General features: G+C 34.8%; 1 protein-coding gene across 2 annotated transcripts; it reads left to right on the plus strand.

Moving 5' to 3' along the window:
* Positions 1–1393: 1393 nt before the first annotated feature.
* LOC111997078 (beta-xylosidase/alpha-L-arabinofuranosidase 1) lies at positions 1394–9025 on the plus strand. 2 transcript variants are annotated; one of them, XM_024029131.2, is made up of 6 exons: positions 1394–1910; positions 5862–6167; positions 6892–7061; positions 7159–7259; positions 7365–8138; positions 8320–9025. In XM_024029131.2, exons 1-6 carry the CDS (start codon positions 1398–1400, stop codon positions 8925–8927), a joined length of 2472 nt encoding a protein of 823 aa, XP_023884899.2. In that variant the 5' UTR covers positions 1394–1397; the 3' UTR covers positions 8928–9025. The 2 variants fall into 2 exon arrangements, with proteins under 2 accessions (XP_023884899.2, XP_023884900.2); XM_024029132.2 differs by lacking the exon at positions 1394–1910 and adding an exon at positions 4156–4272.
* Positions 9026–15224: the final 6199 nt, after the last annotated feature.

Below are 15224 nucleotides of genomic sequence, written 5' to 3' on the forward strand. Positions count from 1 at the left end.
CATGTTACAATTTGATTAGGTCGACTAATGCATGTCATAAACTGATGTGACACTTAACAAGTACGTCAGCCAAAAACAAACGAAAGGGCTAATAATCCAAATACAATATAATTTCAGAGTGCAAAATAGAAATTCTAAAACTTTGGAGTACAAAATTCAAAAACACTCAAATTTCAAGAGTGTGTTTTTCACTTTGCCCTATAAAAATTACTAAAACTAGCCTCATCATACGTACTTTGCACGTGCAATGTGGTTTTTTTTCTTTGTGGTCTTATTTATAGCAAAAAAAAAAAAAAAAAACTGTGTTTTTATTATTTTTATTATATATAATTTTTATTTTAAGAATCTAATTTATAAGTGGATAAAACAATTTAAAAATCTACAAGAGAATGGTCCTAATTTTTAGGCTATCTTTTAGTAAGAGTTAAAGTTGTATTTTTGCCAGATTGTCCTTTAGCTTTGTCTTTACTCAAACATAAAGATATAAGAGTATTTTTGAACAAAAAAAATGAGGATTTCAAACAAAGAAAGTCTCTTAAACGGTAGTATAGATACTAAATAAACTATGCCAAATGCACACTAAGAAATGTGAAGACCAATGTCATGGAAATGGCTTAAACTTCGGCATAGGAGGTGGATTTGGACATTTGGTTTAAAGGTAAATTTGTTCGGTGTGGCTACCCCTCCCGTTTAAGATCCCCCTCTGAATATTTAAACCGAAGTTCATGGGAGGATTTTGAATGTGATTTATATTATCTTAAGAAAAAACAGGTATTTGACTATTAGATATCCCAAAAAAAAAAAAAATGAATATAACAATTACGGAGATAATAGCATTATGCTAAGTTGGCATCACAAATGACATGAATTTTTGATAAGCAAATTTAGACAAACGAAATGTTATATTACCGAGATAATAGCATTATGCTAAGTTGGCATCATAACTCATAAGTGACAAGAATTTTTGGGATTTTTTATGATAAAAATGTAAAGTTATCGGTGAAATAATAATTTTACTTTCCTTTTACGACAACTAAGATGTGACTCATTCAAGCATATCTTATTTAAGGAATTTTTTTTTTTTTTTTACTATGTCATTTTTACAGTAGAATGTCACCAATCAAAAAGTATATATATTTATTTATTTGATTTATACACTATTCATTATATTGTTGAAATGACATCTCTTTTTCAACAATACCACAAATATACCAAATTTCACAATTTTTTAAAGTTATGTGAGTGATGAGGAGAAAAAGTAGTTGGTTCATGTAAAAAATGTAAAAAATAGTAGGCAAAAATTTGTAGTGCAACACTTGCCATTGACCACTTCTAACAAACAAGCCCAATCAATATGGGTTATTGATATTGAATCCCTTATAAAAGCCTCCAAGTGTATGCAAGTTGCAACTTTACCTCTTGCTCACACAAGACAAGCCATGGCTAATACTAATAATCTTTTTTTTCTTCTTTGTACCTCTTTCACTATTGCTTCCTTTGTGATTAGTACAGATGTGAGAAAAGAAGTCTCAAAAATTAGACCTGATGATCTCACCCCAACTGGCAGTGACTTCGCTTATGTATGTGATCCTTCCAGATATGCCAAACTCAATCTGGACATGTCAAGATTCGCATTTTGTGACTCAAAGCTTCCCTACAGTGTTAGGACGAAAGATCTGGTGAGACAAATGACACTATTTGAAAAGATAGCACAGCTAGGAAATAGTGCTGAAGGGGTGCCTAGATTGGCGCTGCCTAAGTATGAGTGGTGGTCTGAGGCTCTCCATGGTGTGGCCAATTTTGGTAAAGGAACCATCTTTGATGATCTAGTTCCTCATGCAACCAGCTTTCCCACTGTCATTCTCACAACAGCTTCATTCAACGAGTCACTCTGGAAAGAAATTGGTCAGGTGAATCATGAATGTCTCTTCTCTTAATAATAAATATGTTAAAAAAAAAAAGGTTAATGCTTTGTATTTAAAAAATTTGTGTCTTTTACCTTCATTTTCTTGCATATGTCTAGGTGGGTGCATCATGGACAAGTGAAAATTTAATGCTTAGGAGTAGTTTCCTTGCATTCTTTAAGGTTGTTTTCTAGGATGTATTTAGGTGGGTGCATGATGGGCAAATATAAGGGATGCCATTCAAATTTGAAAAAGATATCCATATAATTGATGTAGTAAAGAATCAGTCAAATAAAAAGAAAATCAATTGAATGAAGAAGAGGGGTCATTCTCTCTTCTTTATTAAGAAAATACTTACTGTTCTCTTAGAAAAATTTATTCTAGATAGATAGATATAAAGAAATGCTATTAAAAAAAATATATACTTTACCCCTTAGTACACTTTCAACTGGGTAGTGCTTAGATGAACAAGCCCAGAAACCATAAACCCACTACTGTCCAATCACAAAGCGGGGCAAGCTCTAGGTCGCAATCAGTGAGTTCAACTTCACTAAAGATGTCTCTTCCACGCCCACCCGCTGGTCCGCCATTACAGCTTACTGCAACCGCTGCTTGTTCTAAAGAGGCAAAATGGGTGAACCCAGATCGAGCTATCTCGGTGTGATGTTTCAGATCTGGCCACCAACGAAACAGATAGTTAAATTGGGTGTGAGTTAGGTGAATCGGGATGGCTTTGTGTCTGAATTTGGCCCAAGTACCATTTGGATTTGAATGTTCATGGTTGAAGTGGAACGGTTTTTGAGTTTGGTGGGTGATATAGAAGGAGGCTTGTGTCATTCAAATGAATTGGGTTTCTGGAAATTTTTCGGGTTCACGGTTTAGTGTGAACTGTGAAGTGATTTTGGGGTTTATTGTGTGGATTTTGGAAGCTAAATTTTTTTTTTTTTCGTTGAGTAATATTGATATGCATTTGACTGGTGGAGGGGTGAGCTATCTCGGTGTGATGTTTCAGATCTGGCCACCAACGAAACAGATAGTTAAATTGGGTGTGAGTTAGGTGAATCGGGATGGCTTTGTGTCTGAATTTGGCCCAAGTACCATTTGGATTTGAATGTTCATGGTTGAAGTGGAACGGTTTTTGAGTTTGGTGGGTGATATAGAAGGAGGCTTGTGTCATTCAAATGAATTGGGTTTCTGGAAATTTTTCGGGTTCACGGTTTAGTGTGAACTGTGAAGTGATTTTGGGGTTTATTGTGTGGATTTTGGAAGCTGAATTTTTTTTTTTTTCGTTGAGTAATATTGATATGCATTTGACTGGTGGAGGGGTCAGTTGTTCTTCTTTTTTTTTCTTTTTCTTTTTTCTCTATTTTTTCTGTTTGTTTAACAACAAATTTTGATGGATTTGTTTTACTTGTGTTAAAAAAAAAAAGAAAAACTTGGATTGTTGTTTATTTAATCTCATGTTTTTCGTTATCTGTGTTTTCAAATGAATTGGGTTTCTGGAAATTTTTTGCGTTCATGGTTTAGTGTGAACTGTGAAGTGATTTTGGGGTTTAATGTGTGGATTTTGGAAGCTAAATTTTTTTTTTTCGTTGAGTAATATTGATATTCATTTGACTGGTGGAGGGGTCAGTTGTTCTTTCTTTTTCTTTTTTTCTTTTTTCTTTTTTTTTTTTGTTTAACAACAAATTTTGATGGATTTGTTTTACTTGTGTTAAAAAAATAAAAAAATAAAAAAAAACTTGGATTGTTGTTTATTTAATCTCATGTTTTTCGTTATCTGTGTTTTGTTCTTCATTTTCTGGGTTTGGTGTAGTTCAAGAAAGAAGGGCATTTCGCCATCCCAAAAAAAAAAAAAAGGAAAGAAAAAGAAAGAAGGGCACTTCGGTCATTTCCTATGGGGTTAGTCGGTTCCACATAAGCACCAGCCAAGTGAGTTGTGCATGACTGTAATTTCTGATCAAACTTACCTGGCAAATAGGGATTGAGATCAGGTAGCATTTGCACCATGCAATTACATAATTTCATTCACAATTTTTTTTTTTTTTTGTTTAACAACAAATTTTGATGGATTTGTTTTACTTGTGTTAAAAAAATAAAAAAATAAAAAAAAAACTTGGATTGATGTTTATTTAATCTCATGTTTTTCGTTATCTGTGTTTTGTTCTTCATTTTCTGGGTTTGGTGTAGTTCAAGAAAGAAGGGCATTTCGCCATCCCAAAAAAAAAAAAAAGGAAAGAAAAAGAAAGAAGGGCACTTCGGTCATTTCCTATGGGGTTAGTCGGTTCCACATAAGCACCAGTCAAGTGAGTTGTGCATGACTGTAATTTCTGATCAAACTTACCTGGCAAATAGGGATTGAGATCAGGTAGCATTTGCACCATGCAATTACATAATTTCATTCACAATTTTTTTTTTTTTGCTTTTTTAACTTTTTACTTCTTTTTAATATATTTTTTTTTATTTGATGGTTGATATTGAAAGTTACTTTTTGCAACTTTTAATCTTAAACGTTCATTATTATTGCACCCGATGCAATACCCTAAGTATTATACCGGATCTTAATCCGGCAAATAGATAGTTGGGACAGTTGAATGCAGAATGTTACATTGATAATATTCATGCATTGTTCAAGTGTGTCTAGGATTTGATATTTTTATAGTCCGAACTAAATTGGGGAGAAACTCTTTAAACTTCTTATATATCTCTTTTTTGTGTAAATTTTGAAAATCTAACTGTTGAATTTTATATTTTTTATATTCTTAACATGCATATCAAATTTCTTTCAAATTGGATGTTATGTATTATTTGATCGATAAACTTATTTTTTTATATACAATTTTATATCACAAAAATTTGAAATTTTAACATTTGTTTAATGACATAGCAATTAATTTTTAATCTTCTTGAAATTTTACAAGCGTGAAAAATATAATAAGAACATGCAATTCAACAAAATTAAATTTTCAAAATTCACATTTAATATAGAGATATATAAAGAATTTTAAAGATATATAAATTTGTTTGTACATACTAGAAAGAAAATAAAAAAAGATAAATGTTACTACATCTACAATATTTTCACATCATTTTTACAACAAATTTTAGGTAATAAATTGTTATTGGTTTTAATTTAAACCAACTACTGAAATTATTTTTTGCTCATCATTAATAGCGAGTAACAATATACCACTTAGGATTTGTTGTGAAGATGTTACGAAAATATTGTAGACATAGTATTTCTCATAAAAGATAAATCATAAGTTCATTTGGCTCAATATTTCTTAATACAATGAGCATATTAATTATTACTAAGATAAAATCTTGGAAATCATATATTATTTCTAAATACAATAAATATATTAATTATTGTTTTTAAGCGAATTGTAAGTGAGATCGAAATACAATAAATTTTTATCTATTTGTTTGTTTTAAATTTGTTAAGATCTAAATGAGCTCTTTTTGAGATTTAAGGTGAACAAATTTTTACTTTTGTAGTTGAGTTTACTTTTTTTTCCAAAGATTTTAGATCAAATTGGTTTGTTGTTGGGCCTTTTCTTGTATTTAAAAAGATCAAGATATTGTTAAGAATATCATATTTAAGCTTATTTTAGTTCAGAGTATTCAAATTTGGCTAGCTCAAGGGGTTCATTTGAACCCCCTCGACACTACCTAGCACCGCCCCCTTAGGAGTTAAATGTATAATGGAGAATAATTTAGAGGCTAAAGTGTCATTTTCTTAAAAAAAAAAATAAAAACCTGTCCATTCAACTAGAATTTGTCCCCATTTTGCTAAGGGTTTTCCAATTTTGGTTCATTGGAGTTCAAAAGATAATACATGTTTTACATTTTTGTACATATTATCAGTTTTAGCTGTTGCCTAAATTATAAATTAAAAATATAATTTAGCTTGATAATGGTAAGTTTTAAGTACCCATATTGAAATGAAATTTGTAGGCTGTTTCAACAGAAGCGCGAGCAATGTACAATCTTGGGCGGGCTGGATTAACATTTTGGAGTCCAACCATTAACATTGCAAGGGATCCTAGATGGGGAAGAATTGCTGAGGCACCTGGTGAAGATCCTTTCCTTGTTGGCACCTATGCTGTTAATTACGTGAGAGGTCTACAAGATGTTCAAGGAACAGAGAACTATACAGATTTGAGTAGTAGACCACTCAAAGTTTCGGCATGTTGCAAGCACTTTACTGCATATGATGTTGAAAATTGGAAAGGAGTTGATCGCTACCATTTCGATGCTAGGGTAAGGTAACATCTATGTACCAAAACCTAACTACAAAATAGATATGGGATTTCAAATATGGAAAATGCAGTTTTCATATTTGTTTATGCAAATTTACTATCCATATAAGAATAAGAACCTACTTTTTCTATTCTTAACTAACCACTTTTCAAAACACTCACATATATCTATTCTATATTCTATTTCATTAAAATATCAATTTTTCTTTATTATTTTTAATGTGTCTCTCATTATACACAACAACTAACATTCACTTTTTTTTTTTTACCCTCAAGTAAAGAAAAGAAATAATAAAAATAAATATAATGTTTTACATTAGATACCAATCCTCCTAAATTTGGACAAACACTAGCAAAATCTTATTTTGCATAATAAATACATGATCTGATGTGAATATATATATATATATATATTGGACTTATTGGCCAAAAATATAGGTTGTTTATGTTATTTTAGCCAAATTAATGTGAATGTTTATCAATTTATCACAAAAGACTTATAAATTGATATGACAACAAATATAAATGATTGGTGCCTCATTAATTAAAAACATAATAACTGCATATTTTAATTATTTTTTTATGTTTTGTTGAAATGTTGGCATTTCATACTTATGTAATAAATTTTTAATAATTCTAGCAATACTCTTAAAATAAATACATGGAAGACACTTTCTTTAATGTTCTAATTTATCTTTTTTATTAAAAAAAAAAAAAAAATGAAGGTGACGGAGCAAGATATGGAAGAGACATTCAATCCACCTTTTGAAATGTGTGTTAAAGATGGTGATGTTAGCGGTATTATGTGCTCTTATAACCGCGTTAATGGGATACCTAGTTGTGCTGATCCAAACCTCTTGAAGCAAACACTTAGACAAGAATGGGATCTTCATGGGTACAATTTAAACTCTTACTCAGCTCATTATTAGTAATAGACCTTGATTTATATTTTATTATTACAATAATATTGAACATTATATTCTTTAATCCAGATATATAGTTTCAGATTGTGATTCCGTAAGCGTAATGGTGACCGGTCACAATTTTCTTAACGATACATATGAGGATGCTATTGCACAAACACTAAGAGCAGGTTGGTCAATTGTGACCTATTACATAATATATAAATTTCCCTTTTGCTTAAGAATTTTCGTTATTGATTTCTAGTTTGCCAACTTCTAAATTATATTTGATTCAGGGATGGATTTGGATTGTGGAAAGTCCTACCCCAAGTACACTGGAAATGCAGTGAACCAATCAAAGGTTAGAGAGTCAGATATAGACAAGGCACTAGAAAACCTTTATATTGTGCTTTTTAGAACAGGATTTTTTGATGGAATCCCTGCATACGAATCTCTTGGAAAAAACGACATATGCACCAACAAAAGCATTGAGTTAGCCACACGAGCAGCAAAAGAAGGAATTACTCTTCTGAAAAATGAAGGTGGAACTTTGCCTTTAAGTACAGGCATGTTCAAAAATCTAGCAGTTGTTGGACCACATGCCAATGCTACCATTGCGATGCTTGGAAATTATGCATTTGAATCAAAACATCCCGGTAGTCCATGCCATTACACCTCTCCTATTGATGGCTTTTCAACATATGGAAAGGTAAATTACGCAGCGGGATGTGGTGACATTGCATGCAATAAAACAAGCTTAATACCTGAAGCCGTGGAATCTGCAAAGATAGCTGATGCCACAATAATTTTGGTAGGGTTAGATTTAACAGTTGAGGTAGAGAAATTAGACAGGGTGGATCTCCTTCTGCCAGGAAACCAGAGTGAGCTTATCAACCAAGTTGCCAATGCAGCAAAGGGCCCAGTTATTCTTGTACTCATGTGTGCAGGAGGTGTGGATATTTCCTTTGCCAAGAATAACCCCAAAATCAAAGCCATCCTATGGGTTGGATATCCAGGAGAGGAAGGTGGTCGTGCCATTGCAGATGTTGTTTTTGGCCTATACAATCCCGGTAGGCTAATCATGATCTTCAATTTTTTTACGCCGTCCCCTTAGATTGCAATAAGTTGTATCTTCCTTTTCACTCCTTTCAAATTTCGTTAAATATAACAAAATAATTCAGGATAATTATTTCGATATTAATTATACTCTGTCATTAACAATACATTATGCATGTATATATTATGTTGTAGGTGGAAGATTACCAGTCACGTGGTATGAAGCCAATTATGTTAATAAGATACCCCTAACATCCATGCAATTCAGGCCAGATGATAGCAAAGGCTACCCAGGGCGAACTTACAAATTCTTCAATGGCTCCACAGTCTTCCCATTCGGTTTCGGTCTCAGCTACACAAAATTCAATTACACCACCATACAAGCCTTACAGACTTTGCCCGTAAAATTGGGGAGGCATACACACTGCCACGATCTAAATTATATGGCTAACAAGACCAAGCCTACTTGCCCTGCAGTTTTATTAAACGACATGCAATGCGGTGAGTATTTCAAGTTAAACATTGAAGTCAAGAATGTGGGCAAAAGAGATGGGAGTGAAGTTGTGTTGGTTTATTCCAAGCCCCCAGATGGTATTATTGGGACTCATTTTAAGCAGTTGATCGGTTTCAAGAGGGTTTTTGTGGCAGCTGGCGGGAGAGAAGTGGTTAATTTTGTGTTCAATGGTTGCAAGAGCTTGGGCATTGTAGACTATGCTAGTAATAGACTTTTGCCTTCCGGTGGGCACACCATTATAGTTGGAGACGGTGTAGCTTCCTTTCCCCTTCAAGTCACATTTCATTAAAAAAGAGAATTGTTTGCTATAAAAATACCCGATTCTTATGATATTTCCATTTTATAAGGCCATAAATCTTATCTCTCATGGAAATGTTTTGATGGGTACCAAGTCACATTAAATGTATTATTCAATAAAATCTTCATAGAAAAGGTATGCGGAACTATAATTGGCCCTGTGGTGCTCTAATAAAGAATTTTTATTTTATGTAACAGTGATATATGTAACCCTTCGCACATAACATAAGTAGTTCCAATGTGAGGAGGGTTACATATAATTACCCTCTCCCAAATTAGGGCCAAGCAAATTAAAAGCTCAATACCCCTAATAAGCCTGACCTAGTATAAAGCCAAAGGGGTACTTTCATCATTTATCTGGTTGGCAACTTGTTTACTCTTTTTTTTTTTTTAAAAAATAAAAATGGATTTTTAAATGGACATTGTGTGTATGAATTTTTTTTTCCCTACAAATCCAACCGGTTTGACCATATAAATCAATTTTTAGGTTCTTCTTAGTTTCATCATTTATCTGGTTGGTAACTTGTTTGCTCATTTTTTTTTAAAATAAAAACAGATTTTTAAAGGTCCGTTTGGATAGAACTTATTTTGTTGAAACTGAAAACTAAAAATACTGTAATAAAATAATTTTTAAATGTGTGAATAGTATTGTGGGACCCATTTTTAATGTAAAAGTTGCTAAAAAGTGATATTTGTGAGTCTGTGAACAGTGCACGGATACACTGTTCACAGTTGAAAAGTCAACCTTTGCAGCTAAAAAAAAAAAAAAAAATGAGCTGAAACGCACATTGCAGTAAACGTGGACGCAGCAAACCCGGATCCAAACCCCACCTAAATAGACATTGTGTGTATGAATTTTTTTCCCTACAAATCCAACTAGTTTGACCATATAAATTAATTTTTAGATTCCTCTCTCTCTCTCTCTCTCTCTCTCTGCCACTACCATTACCACCTGCCATTGTGTCTACCTATTCCAACATTTTTATCATAAATCTACTATTTGCCAATCATCATAAATCTGTCACAACATATATAGCTAATGCTTTTTTTTTTCTTTTAACAAACCTACCTATAGAACTAGGAAAAAATAATTTTTAAAATTTTTAAAATGACTTATTAAGTTGGGTAATTTTGTTCCTAGGGGTCAATAACTTAAATTTCATATTTTTATGGACTTTAGAAAAAAGTAGATAGTTACCCTAGTTGTATTTATAATTATCAATTTAGCATAAACTTTATGGACAATTCAAGAGAGGACAATTCTCAAGGATTTCAAAGAGAAGAAGAATTCTCTTAAGGTAAGAATTAAAAAATAAAAAATAAAAAATAAACAAAAAACCCTTTTCTATTAAATCTAATCACTATGAAGGGAATTTATAGGGGAAAAAAGGGTAACCGAATTGGGAATTTTTTTTATTGCTAGTGATTTTGGATTACCAAATCTCCCATTAGTTAGGGGATCCTTGGACAACACCATGAGTTCTTAGATGATCATTTAATTGATTCAGTTGTTTGGTTTATTGCTCCTTTGAGGTTAGAAGTTTATTGTTTGTTTTCTGAGAATGGAACCATGTAGCCTAAGAAAAGATGATATTCGAGTTTTTGTGCCATTGGTTTAAGCATAGATAGGTGATGACCATTCGAAGTTGGGTTTATAAAACAAATAAATAATTGCTTTCATAGGATACCAATAACATCTGTTGAGGTCCAAAATGTGATAAGGAAGTCCAATCTATGAAGGCAAGGAAGAATCGTGGGCCTTAACAAAAGAAGGGCCAGCTCATGAAGTTATAAAGGACCAAGGAGGCCAAAAGGCCCAAAAAGAAGGAAGGTGAAAGTAAGAAGTAAAAAGGAGGAGAACCAAGGTTAGGTCATGGAAGGATCACCCATCCTGCCGGAAGCGGGTCCTTGGGGAGAAAGCCTAAAAATGCTGAGAAGGATATAGAAGAGGTAGAAGGTAGTCTAGGAACAAGTCATATGTATCCTTGAAAGAGGGAAAAGAAGGAAAAAACCATTGGATGTCTTGTCAAAATCAAGCTCCTTAGGAGGTAGAGAGAATTGAAAGGGACAATTAATGGCCTCAGGATCAGAACCTGGCAAAGGAACCATGGGACCTTGGGCAAGGCAAAGGACATGCAATAAAAGGAATGATGGTCAAAGGCATTTCAAGCTCATCCATTGAAAAGAGAAATCTATATCATTTCTGGGAAAAGACCAAGCCAAGAGGAGTTAGCATCAAGGTTCCAGGACCTTCGAAATGTCCTTTTTAAGCCTTGGAAGAAGACCATGGAATGTTGACCTTAGAGGAATATCTGATTTGTCCCAAAAGGAAACTTTTATGAGTAGAAAATCCACCAATGCATTTTCAGGGAGTGAGTTCCCAGAAGTATGAAATGAGAGAAGATGAGGAAAGGAACAACCACCAAGGTTCCAAACAAAGGGACTCAACCCTATTACTAAGAGAATCAAGGGATAAAAATTTAATTTGAGGTCTTCAAAGAACAGTATAAAAGAGGAGCAAGGGAGACATTAAAGGGTAGACATCATTACGCACAAGAGACCAAAATATATACAAGAAGAGAGTTTTAAGCTTTAAGTCAAGTCCATTGAGCGAAGAGAGGCATTGTAAAAGATCCTGTAGCAAAATATTCAATAAGCCACTTAGATTCAAAGGACTCAAATTTCACAAGTCCTAGGAACCCAATGGGGATTAGCCAAGTCTGTGATCTTTGAGGCTTATTAGACCTTGTGGAGTGTCCTCACAGGGTGGGACCAAATGTACTCTAACACTTGACTTAATCAAATATAACTTTCTTGAAGCATTCATAATCATCATTGCTCATTTTTATGTTGTGTACTTGTTTCTTCCTTTTACTCAGCCAATATATATATATATATATATATATATTGGTTCGTATAACGGTCCAAGTAGGCCGCAGTAAGCCAAGCCTAGTTCACCCAACATCTATCCAACCCCTTTCTGTGACCCAAAGTCCCACATTAGTACTGGCCCTATGAACTGTCAAAAAAGGGACTCACATTTATTGGCAACACCATTAGGAACTGGGAAAAAGGAGAGGGAAGAAGCAATCCCTTCACAAGCATGACTCCAAGACTAAGAAACAACAAAGGCACTAACTTGCCACCTACGGCATCAGAACCCGTAAGAGAAAATAAAGTTGCCTCTCGACAAAGGAACGAGAGGGTGATGGAACCTGATCCAGTGACCTAGATGGTGGAAATGATGAAGGACCTACAAAGGTCCGTCTCCTCAAAGAAGGAAGGACTCAAGGAGTTAGGGACAACATTCCCCTAATGGCTAAAGAAGAAAGACCTTAACCAGATGGAGGATTTGCAATTGGAAAGGGAACTAATCCTCAATATCCCACTCTGGTAAACATTAATGCCCTTCTTGAACAAGAAAGGGAGAGGCACCTAAAGATCCCCAAGTAGTTCTTTAAGGATCTTCATTTTCCAGTGGAGCTCCTCAATAAGCCTTACCCTAAGGATTATGAATCCTCGAAGTTTAGTCCATATGATGGAAAAAAGAGAAGCGCTATGGAACACATAAGTAGGTTCATTGACACCATAGGTCCCCATGCAAGGGATAAGGAATTGTGCTTGAGGGAGTTCGCCAAGTCCTTGATAGATCGGGCATATACCTAGTACACCGCTTCGAGACCAGGGTCCTTCAAAAATTGGGATGATATGATAGAAAAAATTTGTGCCAAGTATTACTCAAGATAAGACAACGTAACATTTGCCAATCTTTAAGCAATAAAGCAAAGGGTCGAAAAGGACCCCGTGCAGTTTATCAAAAGATTCGAGGACGTGTCCTTGGATTGTTATAGTGACCATGAAGAAAATGAATTCGTAAAGACCTGTATATCCAACATGTTGTATGACTACAAACTCAATTTGGAAAACCTATGCACAACTCAATTTACTGACCTACTGTAGTGGACTAGGAGAACAACTTTAACCATAAAGACAAGAAGGGTAATAGGTCCTCAGGCCATGGCAGTTTCAGTTGGGCAGAAAAGGAAAAGGCCTGAGGGAAAAACATTCGAGGAACCTCCAATGACACCATGCACGGTAGAGGAGCTAAATCATGTTCTAAATAAGTGGATAGAAGATGGGATCTTCAAGTCATATAAAGTAGCCAAACCACCAACAAAACAAGAAAGAAAAAAACCCACTGTTCCTCATGCTCCACAACTATGTTCGACATGCTACTGAAAATTGCTGGACCCTTCAAAAGCTTTTTCACAAGAAGCTACGAGAATGGACCTTAGAGCTTACTCAACGAGAGCTTGAAGTGTAGAGGAATCCTCTGCCCAACCACAAAGGAAAGGGAAGTAGTGGCTATTGTAATTCATGGAAATCCAATAGACATAGAAGGAGAAGATGCAGAGGAATCCTTCCACCCAAATATTGTCAGAACTTTACAGAGGAACCCAAAGTTCAAGTCTTTTATTCAATCAGCTGGGATTTGGGCTAGAAGCAAGGAGGCTCACCATAGAATCTCTCATAAACATAGTAGTAGATGCAGGAGTGGAATGCTTCGTAGCAAATACTCATGTAAGCAGAGCCTTCCTAAAAACCACCAACGCAATAACATTCACAAATGAAGATATATAGGTTGAGTACCCAGATCATCGAAGGCCACTCAATCTAACAACCACCATAAATGGTGTCCAAATCAGAAAGGCATTGGTAAACATAGGAGTTTCACTCAATCTCATTGCCTTGAGTACTCTTGAGGCTGTAGGAATGGTTGACAAGAGGATGTTGGGGATGCCCATGGAAATTACGGGGTTTGAAGAAGCTACAGAGTCCACTTAAGGACATATACAACTAGCCCTAAGGGTAGGTCCCATAGTAGCTTTGACTCGATTTCATGTAATTAATTTTGAGGTTTCTTACCATGTCCTATTAGGGCAACTATGGCTCTACAAGCACCACATAATCCCCTCAATGTGCCATTAATGTGTAAAAGGAAGATTGAACAAGAAGCCCATAAGAATTGCTGCCAATCCTAGTCCCTTCAACCAAAACGAAGTGAACTTTATGGAACCTATGTTCTATAATGAGTTGGCTCCAGCTGAAGAATATCCCACCTCTAGGGTCCTAGGGGCTCCCATCCCAAAGAAGGAAGATAAGGAAAGTAACAATCATGACCTGAGGAACCTCCTTGATAGGAAAAGGAAAAAGAAAGAGGAAGCAATTTCATCTAACTCTCGGCAATGTGTGATCATTTAGAAACCTGGAGGAATGGTAGTATATCACTTATGAAGAAACACGGGACCTGAATGCAACCTACAAGAAGGTCTTGGACCACCATCTTGCATGATAGCCCAAGAAGAGGTCTCTGAGGAACACGATGATATGGAAAAGGAGACACAAATCATGCCAAAGGAAGAACTAGAAGAGGTAAAGCTAGAGGCTAACCTAGGGAACCCAAAACCTGTCCTCATCAATAGTCAATTGTTAGTACAAGAAAAAGACCAACTGGTGGAGCTATTGAAGAAGTATGAAGATGTATTTGTGTAGACCTATGATGAAATTCCTAGGCTTCATCCTAGACTATTGGTTCACTCTTTCAATGTCAATCTAGGAACCAAGCCCGTGATTCAATTAGCCAAAGTCTTTCATACTAAAGTGTAGGCTTAGATTACCCAAGACGTTAAAAAGCTATTGGCAGCAGGGTTCATCAAATCTATTTAGCATCCCCAATGGCTTTCTAATATAGTTCCTATGAAAAAGAAGAAGGGGGAGATTAGATGTTGTGTGGACTTTCACAATTTAAATAAGGCATGTCCAAAGGATGAATTTCCTTTGCCTAACATCGACCTCTTCTTAGATTCAGCTATAGGGAACTCCATGTTTTCTTTCATGGATGGTTACAATGGATACAATCAAATCTGTATGGCAACCAAGGACGCAAAAAAAAAATAAATAACAAAAATAACAAAAAACAAAAAACAACAACAACAACAACAACAACAACAACTTCTTTCAGGACCCCAATGGGAAATTTTTACTATACAATAATGTCATTTGGCCTCAAGAATGCAAGGGCCACATACCAGCACACCATGAAAACCATCTTTCATGATATGATGCATCAATAGATGGAAGACCATGTAGATGATATTGTGGTAAAGTCAAAGAGCAGGAAGGACACTTCAAGGTCCTCAAATGATTCTTTGAGTGATGCAGATGTACATGCTACAGATGAATCCCTTGAAATGTGCCTTTGGGGTGTCCACAAGAAAATTTATTGGTA

This window comes from Quercus suber, unplaced genomic scaffold (assembly GCF_002906115.3).
Source record: "Quercus suber isolate HL8 unplaced genomic scaffold, Cork oak 2.0 scaffold_64, whole genome shotgun sequence".
NCBI classification, from domain to species: domain Eukaryota; kingdom Viridiplantae; phylum Streptophyta; class Magnoliopsida; order Fagales; family Fagaceae; genus Quercus; species Quercus suber.

Coding starts and splice junctions, on each gene's coding strand:
- LOC111997078 (XM_024029131.2), top strand. CDS start 1,398: ATGCAAGTTGCAACTTTACCTCTTGCTCACACAAGACAAGCCATGGCT. Junction 1,911..5,861: donor TCTGGAAAGAAATTGGTCAG/GTGAATCATGAA, acceptor TGAAATTTGTAG/GCTGTTTCAACAGAAGCGCG. Junction 8,139..8,319: donor TTTTGGCCTATACAATCCCG/GTAGGCTAATCA, acceptor ATTATGTTGTAG/GTGGAAGATTACCAGTCACG.